This window comes from Euprymna scolopes, chromosome 10 (assembly GCF_053919585.1).
Source record: "Euprymna scolopes isolate OS-2025 chromosome 10, ASM5391958v1, whole genome shotgun sequence".
In the NCBI taxonomy this organism is placed as follows: Eukaryota; Metazoa; Mollusca; class Cephalopoda; order Sepiida; family Sepiolidae; genus Euprymna; species Euprymna scolopes.
The window spans coordinates 113,385,729-113,406,018 of record NC_136491.1 but is presented as its reverse complement, the minus strand read 5'-3'; the positions used below and the strand labels follow the sequence as shown (position 1 = coordinate 113,406,018).

General features: G+C 34.7%; 1 protein-coding gene across 1 annotated transcript in view; it reads right to left on the bottom strand.

Moving 5' to 3' along the window:
* LOC145286226 (proteasomal ATPase-associated factor 1-like) overlaps positions 1-20,290 on the bottom strand; it is a 55,779-nt gene that overhangs the window by 20,202 nt on the left and 15,287 nt on the right. The window contains exons 4-6 of the mRNA XM_080135041.1: positions 8,908-9,018; positions 5,680-5,775; positions 1,060-1,210 (exon numbers count right to left, since the gene is read on the bottom strand). Of these exons, the coding sequence (XP_079991167.1) occupies positions 1,060-1,210; positions 5,680-5,775; positions 8,908-9,018 (358 nt within the window). The remainder of the gene's footprint in view (positions 1-1,059; positions 1,211-5,679; positions 5,776-8,907; positions 9,019-20,290) is intronic.

The window sequence follows — 20,290 nt, the reverse complement described above, 5'->3', positions numbered from 1 at the left end:
TGATGAACTGTCGCAACGGGTCAGCATTCATTTGGGATGCAGTAAATTCTCTAGATGGAGTTAATCCAGCCACTACATTTGAATGTCAAAATAAGTACACCACAAACTAGTCTGTCTTTAATTAGATGAGTAATACCAACATACCTTCTAGAGAAATAGTTTTCTAATAGGTATCAATCTTTTTTTGCAACATACTGCATCTCCTATGAACCAAATGCAACAGCCTATATAGAATGCAGAGCTACTGACAACATCAGATTTGCAAACTCCACAAGGAAACTTGCCAAGATTTTTTTAGAATATGCAGGTGAGGACCATTGGTCATAACCATCACGCTCTTATTAAACTAAAGCTTCTTCAGCTCTAGTGATATAAGGAATTCATCAGATGTATAATTTAACTGTCAGCTTTTTTTGCCACTTGAACTTAAGGGGCTACTATTTGGAAGCATGTCTACAGGGGCACTATGTAGGGAGGCGATCAGCGAGATGTTTGAATTATATTTAAATTTCTGCATGTTAGTACAGTGAGGAAAGCAGAAAAGAGGGAGGGAATTCCAAAGTTTAGCAGCTTCAGGGAATAAGCTATTAAAATAGAAAGCTTTCCAGCATTTACAATGAATGAGTAAGATTTTTGCTCTTTATTGGGGTATTTACATTGAGGGGACACAATTACTGCGAGACAGAGTACATTACAAAACAAACACAGGGATTCAACATTGTGGTGATGGGGCAGAGGTTGGAGTCTGATTGCAATTAGGTTTAAAACTCTTGTTTGGATCCTGTTCAAGAGGAAGAGTAGTATTAAATGTATCAGCCCACATGTGGCAACAATACTCCATGCATGGGAAAAGCAGTTTTCTATCACAGTAGAAGGAGCCAACATTCTTTTCAGAATCGCAGAGAACTAATGCCAACAACAGAATCAAGCTGGTCCAAAAAAGTCGTACCATGCTGAGTCATAGAAATTTCTTTGGTTAGAGGACAATTTACTTAAGAAGCATTTATTAGCCTTTTTTTAATATAGAAAAGCGCAAGAAATCAAAATAAATTATCTAACCTCCTTTGTGTCCAAGAAATGTTGCTGCACATTTGCCCGTTTCTATTGACCAAACTTTAAGTCGGAGATCAGCACCACCACTCAATGCAACAATACCAGATGGAAAAAAACGACATGTGTACACATCTCCAATATGACCGACTAAATCTCTCTGGAAAATATTGCATAAAAAAAAAGAAAAGAAAAAAATTTATATCTATATATCTATAAAAGTGAAAATGTGTGTGTGTGTGTGTGTGTACATTTCCCTACCAAATAACTCAATTTTCAGTCTAGAGACTTGAGATTTGATATACGGAGTACAGAGATTTGGGAAAATCTTTTTAATCGGTTTTTGGCCAGAAATTTGGGTGTCAAGGGGTCATATTTCAACAATTTGACTTTTTAAAACTCTACGAAACTCCTCTGCCAATTTTGAGTTTAAACACTTGAAATTTTTAATGTAGGTTACTTGGACATTGATCAAACTTTTTAATTTGATTTGAGCCCAAAACAATAAATGTTAAGAGGTCAAAATTGGGGTCAAATTTTTTAAAAATTTGACCTCTCCAGTTTCTACCAAATTACTCAGCCAATTTTTGGTTTAAAAATTTGAAATTTTACATAAATATTTACATAAATTTACATGAATATGTTGTAATACCATAAAAATTCCATGTATCCATTAAAAAAAAAAAAAAAAAGTTAGAAAACTCAATGTTGAATTGTAATGCATTTTATGTATAAGAAACTGAAATCTAATACTAGGACTGTTTAAAAATTAATATATTGCAAGATTTCTTTGATATCATTGTACATTAACACCTTCTGCTCCACCTGCCTCCCTCAAATATGTGATTCTCCCCCGTTTTTTTTGGGGGGGGGGATTACATATGAACACACTGAAAAACTTGGCAGAAATTAAATGTATATATAATATAAAATAATCTTCGATTTTAGGGCAGTAACTAATTTTTTTATGGGAAATAAATCCTGTGCATTTCCTTTTAAGATGATTACGTGTGTTTTTAAAATGTCTTTGTCTGCTTTAAAAGGCAAGAGTGGTCAGGAAATGGAGTTTCATTATACATTAACTTTATATGCGAAACTGATGCCTCTTAACTCTAAATTTAAATATACATTTTTGTGGTCAATTTTTCAAGGTTTTTAGGGTATTTGCATATAATCGCCTAAAAAAGTAGAATCCTTTTTACTTTTAAAAATTGGCAACTAGAAAGTCACTCATTACTACAAGTTCAAAAGTTGAGTATATTTGAAAACCAATGTTTCTTGAGGGAACCACTATTTTATAAAAGAACCACAAACCATATTAATTTTGTAACAATTTTTGTTTTTCAAAATAAACCTGTAAACATAATTTATTAAAGTTTCATCGATTAAACAGCCAACAGCTGCTGCTACTAAAGCTGCTTGCTTATAGCTTATAACCAAGCAATCAAGTCTAATAGTTTACTGTTGCTGAAAAGGGGTTAGAATTTAGGGGGGATAAACTAATTAAAATCAATATATAATTATCATTTTAACACATAAAAATGATAAAAATATTGATTTACTTATTAGTTGTGGAACGAAAATATTTAGAAAAAAAAAAAAAAAAAAATGAATGGACCAGTTTACTTTGTATCCCAATAAGTGAGATTGATTTTTTGTTGTTTTATAATTTTCCAAATTTTGTGACGAAATTCCATATACAAGCATGGTAATAAACTTTTAGAAGCACATGGGTGTTCATAAAAAAAATAACTAAAATCACTCTTTTATAAGCGTTAAGATTTTCATAACTTTATTTGCTAAAAACTCTCCAAATATATCATGCTGATTATTATTGAATAAAACATGTGAAAGGATATTCATTTCCCAACAAAATGGCGGTATTTTGAGAACTTAATGTGTTTTGGTTTTTAAAATATAACTATTTTAGTAGAACTACCTTAAAATCTGTAATTATCCAGAGCATTTTATGGTCGATGAGTATTGCTATTTATAGGATAAGTTAGTAGTTAGGTTTACTGGGAAGTTACATCATGGAAGGAAGTATGTGGTAGAGAAGCAAGATAAAGTTTGCCTCTTAACAGTTTAATGTTAAAGTGAATGGACATATGTTTTTGAGGCACCCACCATCACAGATATTGGCTGGAAAATGCAGTTTGTCTAGTGATATTTGCTGTAAAATGTTAACCAAACCCCAAAGCAAATAATGAAGTTATTTGTTGTTTTTAATTACTTCCATTATTCTAGCTACAAAGAAAAAAATAAAGATTAATATCTATGACTGCTACTACAACTTTTGTATTTTATTTATTCTTATTCACCCCAAACAATGCATATTGCAACTAAAGTGCAAGGAGCCACTGTGATAGGAGTCAGATTTTTTGAGGGGAAGCAACCTTAATAGAAAATTAGGCAACAAGATGTTTGTTCACATTTCATATATATATATATATATATTTCATATATATATATACATTCATATATATATATATATATATATATATATATATATATATATATATGTAACTTGATGTCTCCTTTATACTAGCTAAGTTTAAACCAACTGACTTAGCCAGAACGCAGAGAATAAATATAAGAAATAAAATACAAATAAAGTTGTAAATGCACAAAATAAAAAAATAAATAAAAAGTTCAAGAATTAACACTGACCCTACATTAAGCTTAAAGAATAAGAATGGATTTAAAAAAAATAAAAAAATAAAAAAAAATTAATTCCAGGTCCATTCTAATTTCTGCTTCTACTTAGATCAGCCTCCATATGCAAGGTTGAAATAAGTCAAATGCATACCTGAAGAAGGAAAATGTTCCAAAAATATCATACCATACAGAATTTCCATCAGGCAACACTGATATAAGTATAACACAATGTTATAAAAGCATAAAAACATATACATTATATCAATAAAGGGTGAATCGGCATAGCTTGTTCAACCATTATATATCTTTAATTGCTTTAGTTTGTGTTGATCTGTCACATCTTTGTATTGTATTGTATAAATTATTAAGAAAATCAAATTTTACAATTTTTAGCGATTAATATTATTTCGTAGCCATTACAAAGCTGATTAAAACAAACAAAAAATCTCGGTAGCCGAACAGTTGTCTCCCTTGATTTCTGCAACGTTCAAAAACATGGTGAATCTGTCTCCAATTTACATAATTTTTTGAATATAAGATTTTCATTCTGTGACATCATAAATATTTCTTGTATTTTTTTTTTAATTATTTAAATAATTACTTTCTTAATTCCAACCAACGTAGCCAGAATGCAGAGAATAAAAATTAAACTTAAATGAAATACAAGTAAAGTTGTAAATGCATGGAATAAAAAAAATAAAAATTTACAGTATTAATACTGACCTTACACTTTGAAGTTTAAAAAATAACAATGGATTTAAAAAAAAAAGAAAAATTATCTTAAATTGCTTCAGTTTGTGTTTATCTGTTATATTTCTGTATTGTCTAATATAAAGTACCTTAATATACACACTATACAATCCTTCAAGCAAACTAAATTAACCTCTTAAAATTAAACTTACTTTTCTTATTAAGAAAAAAAAAAAGAAAAAAAAAAAAACTTGCCAATTTTACAAAAATTTATTTCCCACACCTACCAGTATTTTATATCTCTACAACGCCACCATTCACCAATGCGCAAAATATATTTATCACATCTGGGTTGGTACACCAATCACTACTCTCCTTCTTAGGGTCCAAAAAAATAAAAATAAAAATAAAATAAATAAAAAAATAAGTCCCACACTGTCTACCAAATTCCAGTCCCTGTCTCATCACCACAATGTTGCATCTCTGTGCTTGTTTACAAGTACTTCAATGACTAACTTGCTGCTCTGGTGTCCCTGACAATCAGCTAAATCCCACCTTTTCACTGTAGAGAAAAGATTTTCATAAAATAAACAAGATTTCGGTTTTATTTTACTGTTATGCATATAAAATGAAATCAGTGAGGATTATTAAATAACAAAAGAAATTGGTTCTTATTCAGAATTCAACCTAATTAAAAAAACAGAAATGCAGAAAAATCTTTATGACGCATATACCATTCACGGAACAAAAATGTCACAGTCCAAAAATTATGAAAATGTATCAAGTAGTTTTTTTTTTGTTTTTTGGGTTTTTTTTTTTTTTTTTTTAAACCAAATTTTATAATTTTTAGAAATTAATATTATTTAGTAGCCATTATAAGGCTAATTAAAACAAACAAAAAATCTCGGTAGCTGAACAGTTGTCTTCCTTGATTTCTTCAACATTCAAAAATATGGTGAATGTCTCATTTCCTCATCAAATGTGATTTTCTTAATAAAATAATAATAATAAAAAACTAAAAAAAAATCTAGATCAATTGACATACTTTTTAGAATACAAGATTTTCATTCTGTGACATCATAAATATTTTTTTGAATTTTTAAATTTTTTGTTATTAGGTTGAATTCTGAACAATCATCAAGAAATCTAATAAACATATTTTTACTTTTCTTTCTCACTGCGTATTGTCTAGTTATCAAAACAGACAATGGTTGGCTATATTCTAGAAAGATCTTGTGCCATAATAAATATACAACTCAATAAGCAAATGCCATTACATACCCGCACTTCTCCTGTATCTGTTTGCCACACTTTAAATTTTCCGTCAGATGAAGATGACATGCCAAGTCCTCCATCTGTTGCATCCAAACATATCACCTAGAAAAAAAAGTGAAACCGATAAAATTTAGACATACATTCTCTACAACCGATTCATAATATAACACACTTGCTATCTTTCATAGCTTTTCCTAATCTACATCAATGATCTTCTAAATCATATCCTTAGATCATTCATTGATATTTATGCTGATGACACTGCCATCTATGGCAGTACATCAAAGACCGTAAATGACCAAGTTCTCTCTGATTCTCTCTCTTCTGATCTTGAGCATGTGGTACAATGGGGAAAGAGGTGGCTGGTTACTTTAAATGTATCTAAAACCAAGCTTTTGTCTTTACATCATCAACGCTCTGATCCTCATCTGGCATAAATTGAAATGAATGGCTCTCGTCTTGAGGAGGCTCCATGTTTTGATAAGCTCCTGGGCTTGACCATTATCCCTGATATGAAATGGAACACGTACATCAAATCTGTTGCCAAGATCGCTGGGAAAATGGTGGAATCCTATCGATCCAGTAGATATCTCGCTACTGATGCAATTCTCTCTCTCTCTCTCTCTATCTATATATATATATATATAAGAGCCAGGTACATCCAAGGATGCAGTACTGCTGCCACATCTGGGCAGGAGCTGCTAGAGAGCTGCCTTGATAGAGTTCAAAATAGACTTTGTAGCCTTGTGGGGGATGCTCTTTTCTCTTCCCTGCAACCTCTTTCTCACAGAAGAGATGTTGCGAGTTTGTCTCTACTTTATCAATATTTTCATGGCAAGTGCTCGTCTGAGCTCCAATCTATGCCCCCCCCCTTGCCAAACTTTCACGAGAAACACTCCTCTAGCTGAAAACACTATCAATAATTTTCCCCACTCTTTATCTGTGCCTAAACCTAAACGTAGATTCCATGAACTAAGCTTTTTTCTTAGAACTACACACCTGTGGAACTTTCTTCCATTTGCCTGCTTTCCGGCTGACTATAATATGGTTGTCTTCAAGTCCAACGTAAACAAGTCTAACAATTACTATGTCACTGTCCCATTGACCACTGTACACTTATTAACCCTTATCCTCGAGTGGCCTCTGGGCTTTGATAAGTGGTGACTCCATTGTAAAAAAAAAAAAAAAAAAAAAAAAAGAGTGACCAGCAAAACAATATGACAGATAAACTTCATTCTTGTGGATCACAAAACAAATAACTCGACAACACCACATATGTCAAAGATGTAACTGATGATATTTTGTAAGTAATATCTTGTAACACTGTTTTCCATTCTTTTTTAAATCAAAGTTCAAAATTACTCCATGCAAAAGTATTGGATATGACACTTTTTTTCAAATTTCCAATCAAAATTTTGTATTTTAAAAAAATTGTAAATATTCAAATTTTCGATTGGAATTTTATCTCTGACCAATTAGATAATTACACAATTGTTTACAAAATAACGCTATTAATCATCTGACACCTTGATGTGCATTCTGCAATTTAAGGATTAAAAGTAGTAAAAACTAAATTATCAAAGATATACTCAATAGAATCATAGCATATCACAAAGGAGGACAAGGTTACCAAAAAATTAACAAAAAAAAAAATTGATCTAGTACAGTCGGAAATATTATTAGAAAGTATAAGAAGTATGGTGATGGTACGGCAAACCTTCCAAGAAATGGAAGACCAAGAAAAATAAATAAGAGTACTTCAAGGTGGATCAGCAGAAATTTGAAAAAAAACAAAAAACATTCATTATTTGTTCTGAAATTAAAACTGATCTTGAGGGTGCTAGAATTAATGTAAGGAATACATTCACAGAGCTCTATATCGTACAGGCTTTCATTCAAGATCACCAAGAAAAGTACCTTTATTGAAAACCAAACATGTCAAAGACCAATTAAAGTTTGTCGAAACTTATGAAAAAAAGGTATGCAGTTTTGGGAAAAGGTAATCGAGCCGGATGAAATGAAAGTTGAACTATTCGGAAGAAATACAGCAACAAATGCTTTATGAAAAAATGGCACTGCCTTCAACAAGTACAAGATCATCCCCACAGTTAAGTTTGGGGGTGTTTCCATTATGATACGGGAATGGTTTTCATTCAAAGGCACTGGTGAGTTACAAGCTATCCATGATAACATGTACAGGTAGATTCTAGAGAAGAACCTTCAGAAATCTGCAACTTCTTTAGAATTTTGAGCTTCAACACAACAATGATCTCAAACATAAGTAAATTCTTACAAAGGAATGCTTTGAAAATAATAGTACTAGTACTTTCAATTGACCAAGTCAGTCTCATGACTCGAATCCAATTTAGAATTTGTAGAATACTTTGAAGGTTAAAGTTCATAAGCAAAATCCACAAAATATCAAACAATTAGGAGGTATTATGCAAGAATGAATGGAATAAAGTAATGGTGGATCAGTGTGAAAAACTTGTGGTCAACTACAGAAATCGACTGGAAGCAGTGAAACAAAACAGAGGCAACGCAACAAAATATTAAATTGATGGATCCAATACTTCTGCATAGGGCAATTTGGAACTTTGATAAAAAATAGATTCAACGATGAGTTTTAATTTTTCTTCCACATACAACTAAAACAATGTTACAAAATATTACTTACCAAATATCAGGCAAAATGGCACACACAAACTAGTTATAACAGAAAGTTACATGTATCCAGTACTTATGCATGTCACCGTATATGCAGACATACATTTCTAACTTTATATATATATAAAAAAAATGGAGATTTAATTCAAGGAGAGTGAGGATGTACTGTAGCATCTGTTTTATTGTGACGAGACATTCCTCCCAGGCACTACCTCTTCCATTGGGAGGGTACTATAGTATATGTTTGGACATCATGATATCCTCCCAGGCATTACCTCCTTTTGTTTGGGGTAGTGTAATGTCTGTTCTTTGGTCATCATGCAATCCTAAGTATTATCTCCTGCTTTGGAGGAGGAGGTAGGATACGTCAAGAATAAATTCTCGTAATCGCCTTTTAACATTTATATTATGCATAGTAGCAAAAATACATAACCGAAGGGGATGTATTATTACAAATATGTTTTGCAATGAGTATGATGTAAATTTCTTTTTTTCAAACATTTTACTTAAAATAAATTATGTTTATGAAAACAAAAACAGCAAAAAAAAAAAAAAAAATGAACTAACAGATTTTTTTTTATCATGAATTGAAGCAAAATTGCCAGTTGTACTTTGAAAGGTCATTTCAGAAGTTGTCGACTGATTTGATGCATCATTGTAACAGACGTGCAGAGATTCCTGAAAGAAAAAAGGAAAAATTATTTTTACCAAAAAAAAAAAAAAAAAAAAAAAAAAAGAATTAAAAATGGAAAAATTGAAAAGCATAAATAGAGTGAAAATGAAAAAAAAAAAATGGTTCTAATTTATAATTCGACTGAATTAAAAAAAACAAAAAAGTACAAACAAAAAATTTTTTGTGACATATGTACTCATCACGGACCAAAGATATTATATTCCAAAAATCACATATTGATGAAGTATTTTTTTTAACAATTTTAATAATATTGTATTGCCTTCACCACAATTCAGGAACTCCATCTACTCCCTGTATGATAAAAACCTTCAGAATATCAGAGGGAGGCTAAAAAGTAATACACCTTGCCCAAGGGTGACCTGGAATTCTGCAAGACAGGGGCATTCATCTTCTTCAGGCATTATGCATATCCACTAACTTGAATACATACAGTGCTTAGTATTCCCAAATGGTCACCCATCTGATGCTGGCTAATCTCAACATTGCTTAACTTCATTGGACTAATGAGAATTGTTGTGTCAATGCAATTATGCCATATCAATATATATTAATAATAATATTAATAATGGACAGTCAATTATTCCCCCACTAACAAACAATCATGAGGTTGCTTGCACGGCAACTGACAAGGCTAATCTGCTTGCCAGTCGGTTTGCCTCAAACTCCACACTGAACTCGGTACACCACTCACTCCCTGATTTTCCTCTGCGAACAGACGCCACACTTGACGACTTGAAAATCACCCCTTCTCAGGTACATGCTATTATAAAAAACCTAGACACCTCTAAAGCATCTGGACCAGATCTCATCCCGGCTGTGCTGTTAAAAAAATGCTCTGCCAAGGTTGCTCCAGTTCTGTCCAAACTTTACAATAAATGCCTTAACGAATCTTGTTTTCCCGACTGCTGGAAAACCGCCTCTGTGGTACCAGTCTTCAAGAATTCTGGTGAAAGAACTGACCCACTAAATTATCGCCCCATTAGCCTCCTCCCGCTTTTCGCCAAAATATTTGAGTCCTTAGTTAATAAAGCCCTAGTCCAGCACCTAACAGCTGCTAAACTCTTGACTGACAAACAATATGGATTCAGGCAAGCCCGTTCAACAGCAGATATCTTAACTGTAGTTTCTGAACGTATATACCGTTCATTGGATAAAACAGGGGAGGGTAGAGCGGTGGCCCTTGATATATCTAAGGCTTTTGACAGGGTATGGCACGATGGTCTTCTAAGGAAAATTAGATCATATGGAATCACTGGAAGAATTCATAACGTAATTAAATCCTTCTTAAGTAATAGAAAAATCAAAGTTGTCCTCGACGGACGTACATCCAAACAATATGACATAAATGCGGGAGTGCCTCAGGGGTCTATCCTTGGACCTCTATTGTTCCTGATATTCATAAACGACCTCCCTGATAATATTGTTTCGGAGATGGGTATATTTGCCGATGACACCACTCTCTATAACAGATATGAGGGGAAAACAAATGAACACATATCCAAGAAAATGGCAGAAACACTAGAGGATGACCTCCAATCCGTAGTGGAATGGGGACAAAAATGGTTGGTCTCATTCAATGCTGCTAAGACTAAGCTTGTTTCCTTCAATAACTACAAGAAACCTTCTCTACCACCAATAGCAATGGCCAAGAACACATTGCCTGAAAGTACTTCTTTTAAACTCCTCGGCCTAACGTTTACAGGGAATATGAACTGGAATAGATACATTGAGAGCATTGCCAAGGCTGCTGCAAGGAAGGTTGGCTCCCTCTACCGTGCTAGAAAACTACTTACGCCTGCCAGTATCCTATACCTCTATAAGGCAACCATTCGCCCATGTATGGAGTACTGTTGTCACATCTGGGCTGGTGCATCTGCTGCTTGTCTCTCGCTCCTGGACAGGGTTCAAAAAAGAGTCGCAAACCTGATAGGTCCTGAACTGTCATCTGGGCTTCAACCTCTGTCCCATCGACGAGATGTTGCATCCCTCTGCCTGTTCTACAAATACTTTAATGGTGAATGCTCTGACGAACTGCAAACACTTGTACCTCCCCGACGTAACTACCCCCGACAAACCCGACAAGCTACTAAGTCTCATCCCTTTACAGTGGAGATCCCTAGGTGCAAGAAAGCCTTTTACTCCAATAGTTTCTTCCCCAGAACTGCGGGTCTTTGGAACTCCCTTCCGGGATTCTGCTTTCCCAACTGCAATGATATGCAGAAGTTCAAGTGTAATGTTAACAAACATCTTTCTACTCTTCTCCCTTCATAATGACCCCGCTAATTAATTCCCTAATAGTAGCCCCCTGCTTTAAAGTGGCACTGTGCCTTGTTTGGGGCGAAAATTGAATTAAAAAAAAAAAAAATAAAAAAAAATATCAAAAATATATAATACTAGGAAAGATACCCGCATTTTGCAAGGATTTTACTGTACGCTCGGGTACCCACTTTGCGTGCACCCTTGCAGTAAGTGGATGTTGTAAGAGCAACTATTGCTTAAGGTATTTAAAAAATTTTAACTACTTCCTGAAGTAACTGAAATCTTTGACCTTGACCTTGGAAAATGGTGTGCACCATCCCTAGGTGGGGGGGACCATCATCATGTCAGGTTTGGTCATGATCGGTCCAGTGGCTGTAGGAGACTTAAACACAGACATACACACATGAATGCTACTACTTTATACAAACAAACCATGAAAAAAAAAAAAAAAATGACAAACTGAAAGTTGGATGAATTTGTAACAAAAAAGTACAAAACAAAAAACCTTCTCAACCACAAATTACCATGACAACTAACACTCTACATGAGAGTCCAGCTTTCAAACTCTTCAGCCTAACATTCACTGGTAACATGAATTAAAACAAATACATTGAGGACATTGCCAAAGCTGCTGCAAAGAAGGTAGGCTCCCTTTACTGTGCTAGAAAATTAATCACATCAGAAAGCATCCTATATCTTTACAAAGCCACAATTTTTATGGAGTGCTGTTGCCACATTTGGGCTAGAGCATCTACTACTAATCTCTCACTCTTAGACAGGATCCAAAAGAGTCTGAAATCTAATAGATCCGCACTATCGGCTAGACTCTAACCTCTGTCCCATCATTGCAATGTCACATTCCTGTGCCTGTTTTTCAAATACTTTAATGGAATGTGCACTGATGAACTCTCAGCACTTGTGCCCTTTTGACATACATACTCCTGACTAACCAAACAAGCATCAAAATTCTAACCCTTTATTGTTGAGGTTTTTAGATGCTGGAAAGCCTTCTACTCTAATAGTTTCTTCCCTCAGACTGCAAGACTTTAGAATTCTCTCCCCAGTTTCCTGCTTCCCTGACTGTACTAACCTGTAGAAGTTGAAATGTAATGTGAACAGACATATACTCTATACAGTCCTCTGTTAGACATGATCCTAAATAGTAGCCCTTTACATTCCACATGACAATATGCATTGTTTAGGGTGAAAATGAGCAAAAGAAAAAAAAGAAAGAAAAGTAAAATGGAATGTGCTCTGATGAACTCTTTGCACTTGTGCCCTCTCCATGTACTTATCCCTAGCAAACCTGCTTAGCAACAAAATCACACCCCTTCACTGTTAAGGTTCCTAAATGCCAGAAAGCTTTTTACTCTAATAGCTTCTTCCCTCGAACAGTCACACTTTGGAATTCCCTTCCTGTTCCCTGCTTCCCTTAATGTACTGACATGCCGAAGTTTAAATATAACATAAACCAACATCTTGTTAATCTTTCCTAGGCATGGTCCCAAATAGTAATCTCTTACATCCAAGTGGCGATATGCCTTGTTGGGGTGGGGGGTAGGTGGGGGGAACGTGAGTAAAAAAAAAGAAAAAAGAAAACGTTAAAAAAACCGGAAATGAGTAAAATTGTTTAATTTGTTAAGCAAGGAATTAACACTGGCATATTATGATCCAGTGGCAGCCAAGTAGTAGATCAACTAAAACCAAGATCATAATAAAATGCTTAATTTACGAGGGGCGTGCAATAAGTAATGCTCCTGACCCACTTCCAGTTGTCTGATCTTGCTGAAATTTTGCATGTGCAATGATTTATATCTCTACGGGTTATGTGACAAAGTACAGCTCTGAACTAATCGTGGTTTCTATTTTACAGGTGTTTGAACTGAGTCAGGTGTGAAATGGAGCCTGTTGAATGTTGAGCAGTGATCTGGTTTTTGTATTTGAAAGGACGCACACCACAGGAGACTTGATGAAATGAAAGAAACTTATGGTGATAATGCCCCATCATATGACCTTGTAAAACGCTGGCATCGTGAATTCAAACATGGCCGGAAGTCTGTGGAAACAGCTCCGAGACCTGGTCGCCCCTCTTCTGCCATTGATGAGGCATCTGTCTGTCAAATTGAGGCTGCCATTTTGGAAGATCAGCGTATTACTATTCGTCAAATAGCCCAAGATGTCAAGATTAGTACAGGGTGTGTGGAAACTATCATTCATGACCATTTGCATATGCATAAGGTGTCTGCCAGATTCCCAGGTTGCTTACACCATTCCAGAAGCGAGAACGCGTCGAGTGCTTGAGGATGAATTTGGAGATGTGCCAAGAAAATGAGTCAAAGTTTTTCAAAAGACTGATTACACAGGATGAAACCTGAGCCAATCACTATGATCCAGAGACCAAAGCCCAGTCAATGCAGTGGAAGCACTTGGACTCACCACCTCCAAAGAAGGCAAGGGTGCAGCCCTCCGCTGGCAAGATCATGCTCACAGTCTTCTGGGACCAGGACGGAGTAGTGATGACAGATTTCCTGGCAAAGGGTACCACAATTACAGGAGCCTATTATGCCTCACTTTTGAGGAAATTAAGGGAAGCTATCTAAATAAAGAGACAGGGCAAGATCAACAAAGGTACCCTCCACCTGCAAGACAACGCTCCGGTCCACAACTCGCATGTTGCCAGATCAGAAGCACGGGCATGTGGTTATGAAATCCTCCCCCATCCTCCCTACTCTCCTGACCTTGCACCCTCTGAATTTCACCTTTTCCCAGCCATGAAGTTGAAGTTGTTTTTGAAAGGAAAGCGTTTCCCAGATGATGCAGCCTTGATTTCTGAAGTCACGTCGTGGTTGGAGGACCAACCTGAGGTGTTCTACAAAAACGGTCTCCAGAGCTGCATCAAACGATGGGAGAAATGCATAACTCTAGGTGGTTCCTATGTAGAGAAAGACTAATAACTGTGCCAAGTTTCGTTGCTCTACTGCTATGGGAAGTGGGTCAGGGGCATTACTTATTGCACACTCCTCGTATATTTGTGACAACAATTTTATCTCTATCCTCATCTTAGAAATTATCAAATGCTAACTATTAGTGGCGGAACAATTCCAATAATTTTCCTCAATTCCGATACAATTACCGATTCTGATTCTTTTTAAATCTCTAAATATGCACATATATTTTTGCAAACATAAAAGTACACTTGTGGAAGTGATCTATAAATTTTAGTTTTACTAATAGTTCAAAATCAATAAATATTTATCATGTCATCATTAACACGAGCCATAGAAAATTAAGTTCCAAACAAAGACAAACAAATAAAAAAACAATTAAAAGGATCGTTTTTGGCATCGGAAAATAGGCATAAATTTTCCTGATTCCGATACTTAAAAAAGTTTTGATTCTTTTTTTTTCTGATTCTGATTAATCATCCAAACACTGCTAATTATACAAGCTATCTATTATTGTTTGGCAATGTATTTTATATTAATTTTTGGTACTGCATTTCATAATCTGGCTCTCAGTTTGAGCCAGGTGATGAAATATGCAACCAAAAACACAAAATACTGATTCATTACAATTAAAATAAATCGGCTATTTTTATTTAACAAAATTGGCAGCTATTTGTTGCATAATGAGGGCCTAAAATCCAAGAATGAATGATGAACTTGCTAAATAATTGATAAGTGTGAGGTCAAGGTATGACTTCAGTAAAGTCAATAAATGATATAATTTCTGCCACAAGCTAATGTGATCTCTTCTCTAGCTTCTCGGATATTTGAAGTGAGAGCTTACCCCAAGCCCTAGTGCAGGTAGGGTAGGAGGAGTCATAAAACAATTCTAGATAACTTTGCATCCATCTCTCTCTCTCTGTAATATTGAGTAAACATCTATGTGCCTCATGTGAATAAAACCTAAGACTTGTGTTCCCCTAATCAGTCAAAGGAAGAAATAATACACATGGATCCTGAAAACGAACATGCATATTGATATTATACACACATTGACACAATTGCGACAGTTTTTTTTTAATGAAAAGACGTTTGGTTGTTTCATATTAGAGCATATCGAACCTCTTTGTGTTATTTAACACATATCTCAATGATGATGGTGACCGTCTGTCTAATAAGACAATGGCATTCTGCATATAGTCTGGTGTGGCTATACTGTTCAAAGCTAGAACTGGTTCTCCGGATGCAAGCCTTGGCGGGTGATGAGGAGACCTAGGTTTGCGCAGTTACCAAGGTCTCCCTCTCGGCATTGCAGATAAAACCCAATGGAAAGTCAATACGATCAAAGCCAGCGCAGTTGCAAAAGTTGCCGGAAAGGCGTTGCAGTGTTTCACCACCCACCTATCAGGACTCCAAACCGGAATTTTTGTCAAGGTTTATTCCCTTAGCCTTTGCCAAGGCATGCAGAAGGTAATGGAACTATTTACCCATAGCTGGCGAAAACTTGAAAATATTTCCAATTTTGATAAAAATAATGGAGATTCTCATTGTAGTTATGGTTGTATGAAAATGAAAGCGAAATCCTTAAATGATTCTTCTTAAGAAGAGTCGAGCGAAAGAAATGCAAATTTCGTCACTGAAAATTTAGAAAATATTTTCAATTTTGACTCAAGTCACACGCAAAAACAACAATTTTTAGCAAAATTCAACTCTATTCATCAATCATCGTCTACTGGGGTGATACGATTCCAATGCTTCTCTTACAATTCAATGCCTTTTTGTAGAAGGATTTGTCTTGATTTCAAAATACTCCTTAATTTCCAATACGACTTCTTCATTAAAGTCAAGCTCTGCAAATAGTAAACAATCGCTGGGAAGGAGGGAGTGCAGATCTGAAAAATAAGGTGAGTGCAGAAGCAATTCGAAGTGCAATTTATATTTTATTTATTTTTTTCTACTTTTATTCCCCCCCAAACAAAGTATATTGCCACTGAGATGTAAGGGGTTACTGTAGAATTAGAGGCCAGACATAGGGAACATACTAAGTGGGGAGTTGTGCAGCAAGATATTTTTCACATTACATTTAAATTTCTGCATATTGGTATAATTGAGAAAACAGGCAGGGAATTCCAAAAGCAAACGGTTCAAGAAAAAAAGCTTTTATGGTAAACATTTTTCCAGCATTTGGGTACTTTTCCAATGAAAGAGTGAGACTTTGTTGCTTGTAAGGTTGGTTGGGAGATATTCATGTTGGGGAGGTAAGAGAGCAGCAAGTTCATCGTAGCACATTTTGTTAAAGTATCTGTAAAACAAGTACAAGGATGCGACATTGCAGTGATGGGACAGGGGCTGGACCTTGGTAGATTGTGCGGGACATATTAGTTTTGACTCTTTTTTTATACCCTATCCAACAAGGAGAGACTAGTGATTTGTGCATGGACGAATGATAGCTTTAGAGATATTGGAGACTGGCAGGTGTGAGAAATTTTCTAGCTTAGTAGCGGGAGCCCACCTCTTTGCAGCAGATCTTGCAGTATCTTCCTAGTATTTATTTCAATTCATGTTAAGCCAAGGAGTTTGAATCTTGGACTCATGGGAAAGATGTTATTAGCCATGGCAATCGGTAGTTTGAAAGATTTCTTATAATTGTTAAAGGAAAAGTGCTTTGTCTTTGTAACATGAAATGTAATTCATTTTTGGCCTCATTTTACTACAGACTAGGAGTCATTTTCTAGGATTCAGCCATTTCCTTGAATATGTGTGCATTCAATTTGCCCAAATGTTGAGAATAGAGTATGATGTCGTCAGCAAATATACCAATCTCAGATGCCATTGCATCAGGAATTTATAAAAATCAGAAATATAAAAGTTCAAGTATCGATCCTTGGAGCACACCTGCATTGATGTGATGTTTTTTGGATGTACAGCCATCAAGGATGAACAGATCTTATGTGTCTTAGCTAAAAAGAAATCAATTTTTTAATAGACATTACTCCAAACAAGGCATGAAGCCACTTCATGTAAGGAGCTAAAAAAATAAAATACTACTTCAAGTTCAAAAACCAACCAAGTGTTAAATGAATAGATTATGACCCAGAAAACAACAATTCTTCCCCCTTTGTCAGAAACGTTACTAATAGAAGGTAAGGATTAAAGAACGAAATAAGAGAAATGAAAGTTACAAGGATGCCAAAAGTAAATCCAAGGTCTACTTTCTACTCTCCTGATATTATAATTATATTAAATATTCATCCTATAATACTGTAGTAATACTGTATAAATTAATTTTTAATTAAAAATAAAAAATGTTTTATAAGAACAAACAAAAAGTAATTTTATTTTTTTTTAATCAATTTTTTTTTTTAATTATTTAAAATAAAAAAAAATTTCCCTTTTTTTTCAAAATTTTTTTCCTTGCAAACACACTGTATATTTCTGCATTGTTTAAAGTTTTCTAATAAGCTATTAGTATATTACACACAATGCTTCAAGCAAACTACATTACCATCTTAAAAAGAAATGATACCTAAAAAGACATCAAGATCAAGGTTAATGGAAAATTTAAGACACAGAAAAATCCAGTTATAAAAATGCGATGTCCACACTGATAACAAAAAAAAAATAAAAATACAAATAAAAACAGAAAACAAAAACAAACAAAAAATTAACAAAAAGAAAACAGCAATCCAATTGTCTCCTGCTGAGCAAGTGAATCTTGATTTTCTTTTGTATGTCATAACGGTTGATACAAAGCAAAGACATAATTGTTCGTTGTACAAAAAAGCAGTGGATTACTTATTTGGGATTAACTAATGGCTTTCCATCAATAGGAATTAAGAAAACATGCTGCCCCCTCCCTCCACGATTGACCCATAACTTTGAGCTATTTGCGTGCTGAACTAATAATGCTTAAGCACTTGAGGGAGCATACACACAGGAAAGAAAAGAAAAACTCGGCTGAATCACTAAAATTTAACCCAGAAAGAAGACAGAACAGAAACAAATTCTTTAGCATCATCATATTCGGTCTCACATCTGTTTTACATATTGGCATGCATTGGAAGGCTTTTAAAAATGATTTCCAAACTAACATCTGGGCAGGACTTCATTTATCCCTCTTTCTCTTTAGTCCATCCTTTATCACTTATTCCAGTGTTTTCTTCGGCCTTGCTAACTGGCCCTACTATCTCAACTGTTCTACATCTACTAATCCAAGTACTCTCATTCATTCTTTCAAGATGACCAAACCAACAAAGTCTCCTGTTCTCTACACATCTTATGTTGTTCAGATTTAATCGTCCTCTGCAGTCATCAGATAAAAGCCTGTCTTTAAGACTCACCTCTCTATGCAATGCTTGTTCTCAACACTCACTTTCATATAACATCAGACTGTGTACACATGCCTGTTACACTCTTTCCTCTAGCTCTAGTAAATAATTAATAATAATTAATTTCTTAATAATTACAAGAAACCTTCTCAACCACTAATAATCATGGCTAATGATTATTACCTGAAAGCACTTCTGTTCAAATTCCGTGGCTTAACGTTCACAGGGAACATGAATTGGAACAAATATATCTAGAGCGTTGCCAAGACTGCTGCAAAAAAGGTGGGATCTCTCTACCATGCTAGAAAGTTACTTATGCCTGAAAGTACCTGTATGTCTACAAGGCCACTATTCACCTATGTATGGAGTATTGTTGCCACATTTGGATTGGTGCATCTGCTACTGGTCTCTCACTCTTAGACAGAGTTCAAAAGAGAGTTGCCAATCTTGCATTGTCGGTTAGGCTTCAACCTTTGTCCCATCAACAAAATGTTGCATCCCTCTATCTGATGTCATTTGATAATCACTAATGGCGTTATGGTCATGGCTGATTAAAAAAAGCAAGTAATATACTCAACTGAGTCATATTAAAAAAAAAATTCTGTTTTAATTGTTTCAATTAGTTGAAATTTATAATTAACTTAAAATGTTACCCCCCCCCCTTTCTCCCTTAGCTAAGCCTCTTGCTTATTCTCCATCCACGTTGATTCAAACACTTTCTAATATTCCTCAATGTCTTACTGAGCATGTAGAGAAAGAGTGAGTCCTTTTTTCAGCCTCATTATCATAAATACATATGTAAATTAGCTTGCAAAATAAGTTTCCTTGCTTCAATACAAAAATAAAGAATCACAATACTTCTATATAATATTACTATTAATAACGATAAAATAGAAGAAAGGAGACTTATCTTTAGTTATGCAAAAAGTCGAATTAGTTGTTCCATTTTACTTCAAAGTTCTCAAAAATCAATGGGCCCCTTCCAGGGGGCTAACACTTGATCACTGTATGACATACATAGATATTCGAATATTCAAATAAAATTCTCATTTACATCTCAAACACTGAGTTCCTTCAAGAAGTTGAGAACATAATTTTCCTCCCCCACAGTTGACCATTCAGATATGTCAGATTACATTTTTCTTGTGATTTCTTGGTCTTACTGTATTCTAGGACAAGAATTTATCTAGTCTGGTGGAGTATCTGGCTTTGGGTTGTTTGAGGTAATATCACTTAGAGAAGTTGCACCATTTCTAGTGGGTTATCCATACTGAGGAAATCTTATTTGGGCCGAAAATACTATGTGATTTTTTTTTATATTTAGACAAGGTTTACTTGAAGGGAAAAGTATCCTCATGCCAGGATGACCCAACAAACCCCTGCATAGAGAGATCTTAGACACTTGAGGACAATGTCTAGCAGGCATTCAACTTTATTTCCAATAGGCATTATGTCATACTATATCAATTTTCATGTGAAATCATAATAATAGTAATAAATAAATAGTGGTTGTGTTTGTGACTCAATAGATCATGAGCACGTCTAGTAATATATATATATATATATATATATATATATATATACTAGCATAGGTACCCCGCGTTGCCCAGGTCGACAAAGTTCCATTTTGAACACACCTACTATACTAAGGAAATTAATTATTTTCATTGTGGGTAACGTTGATACCCCACCACACACACAATTTCAAAAATAAAAGAACAGAT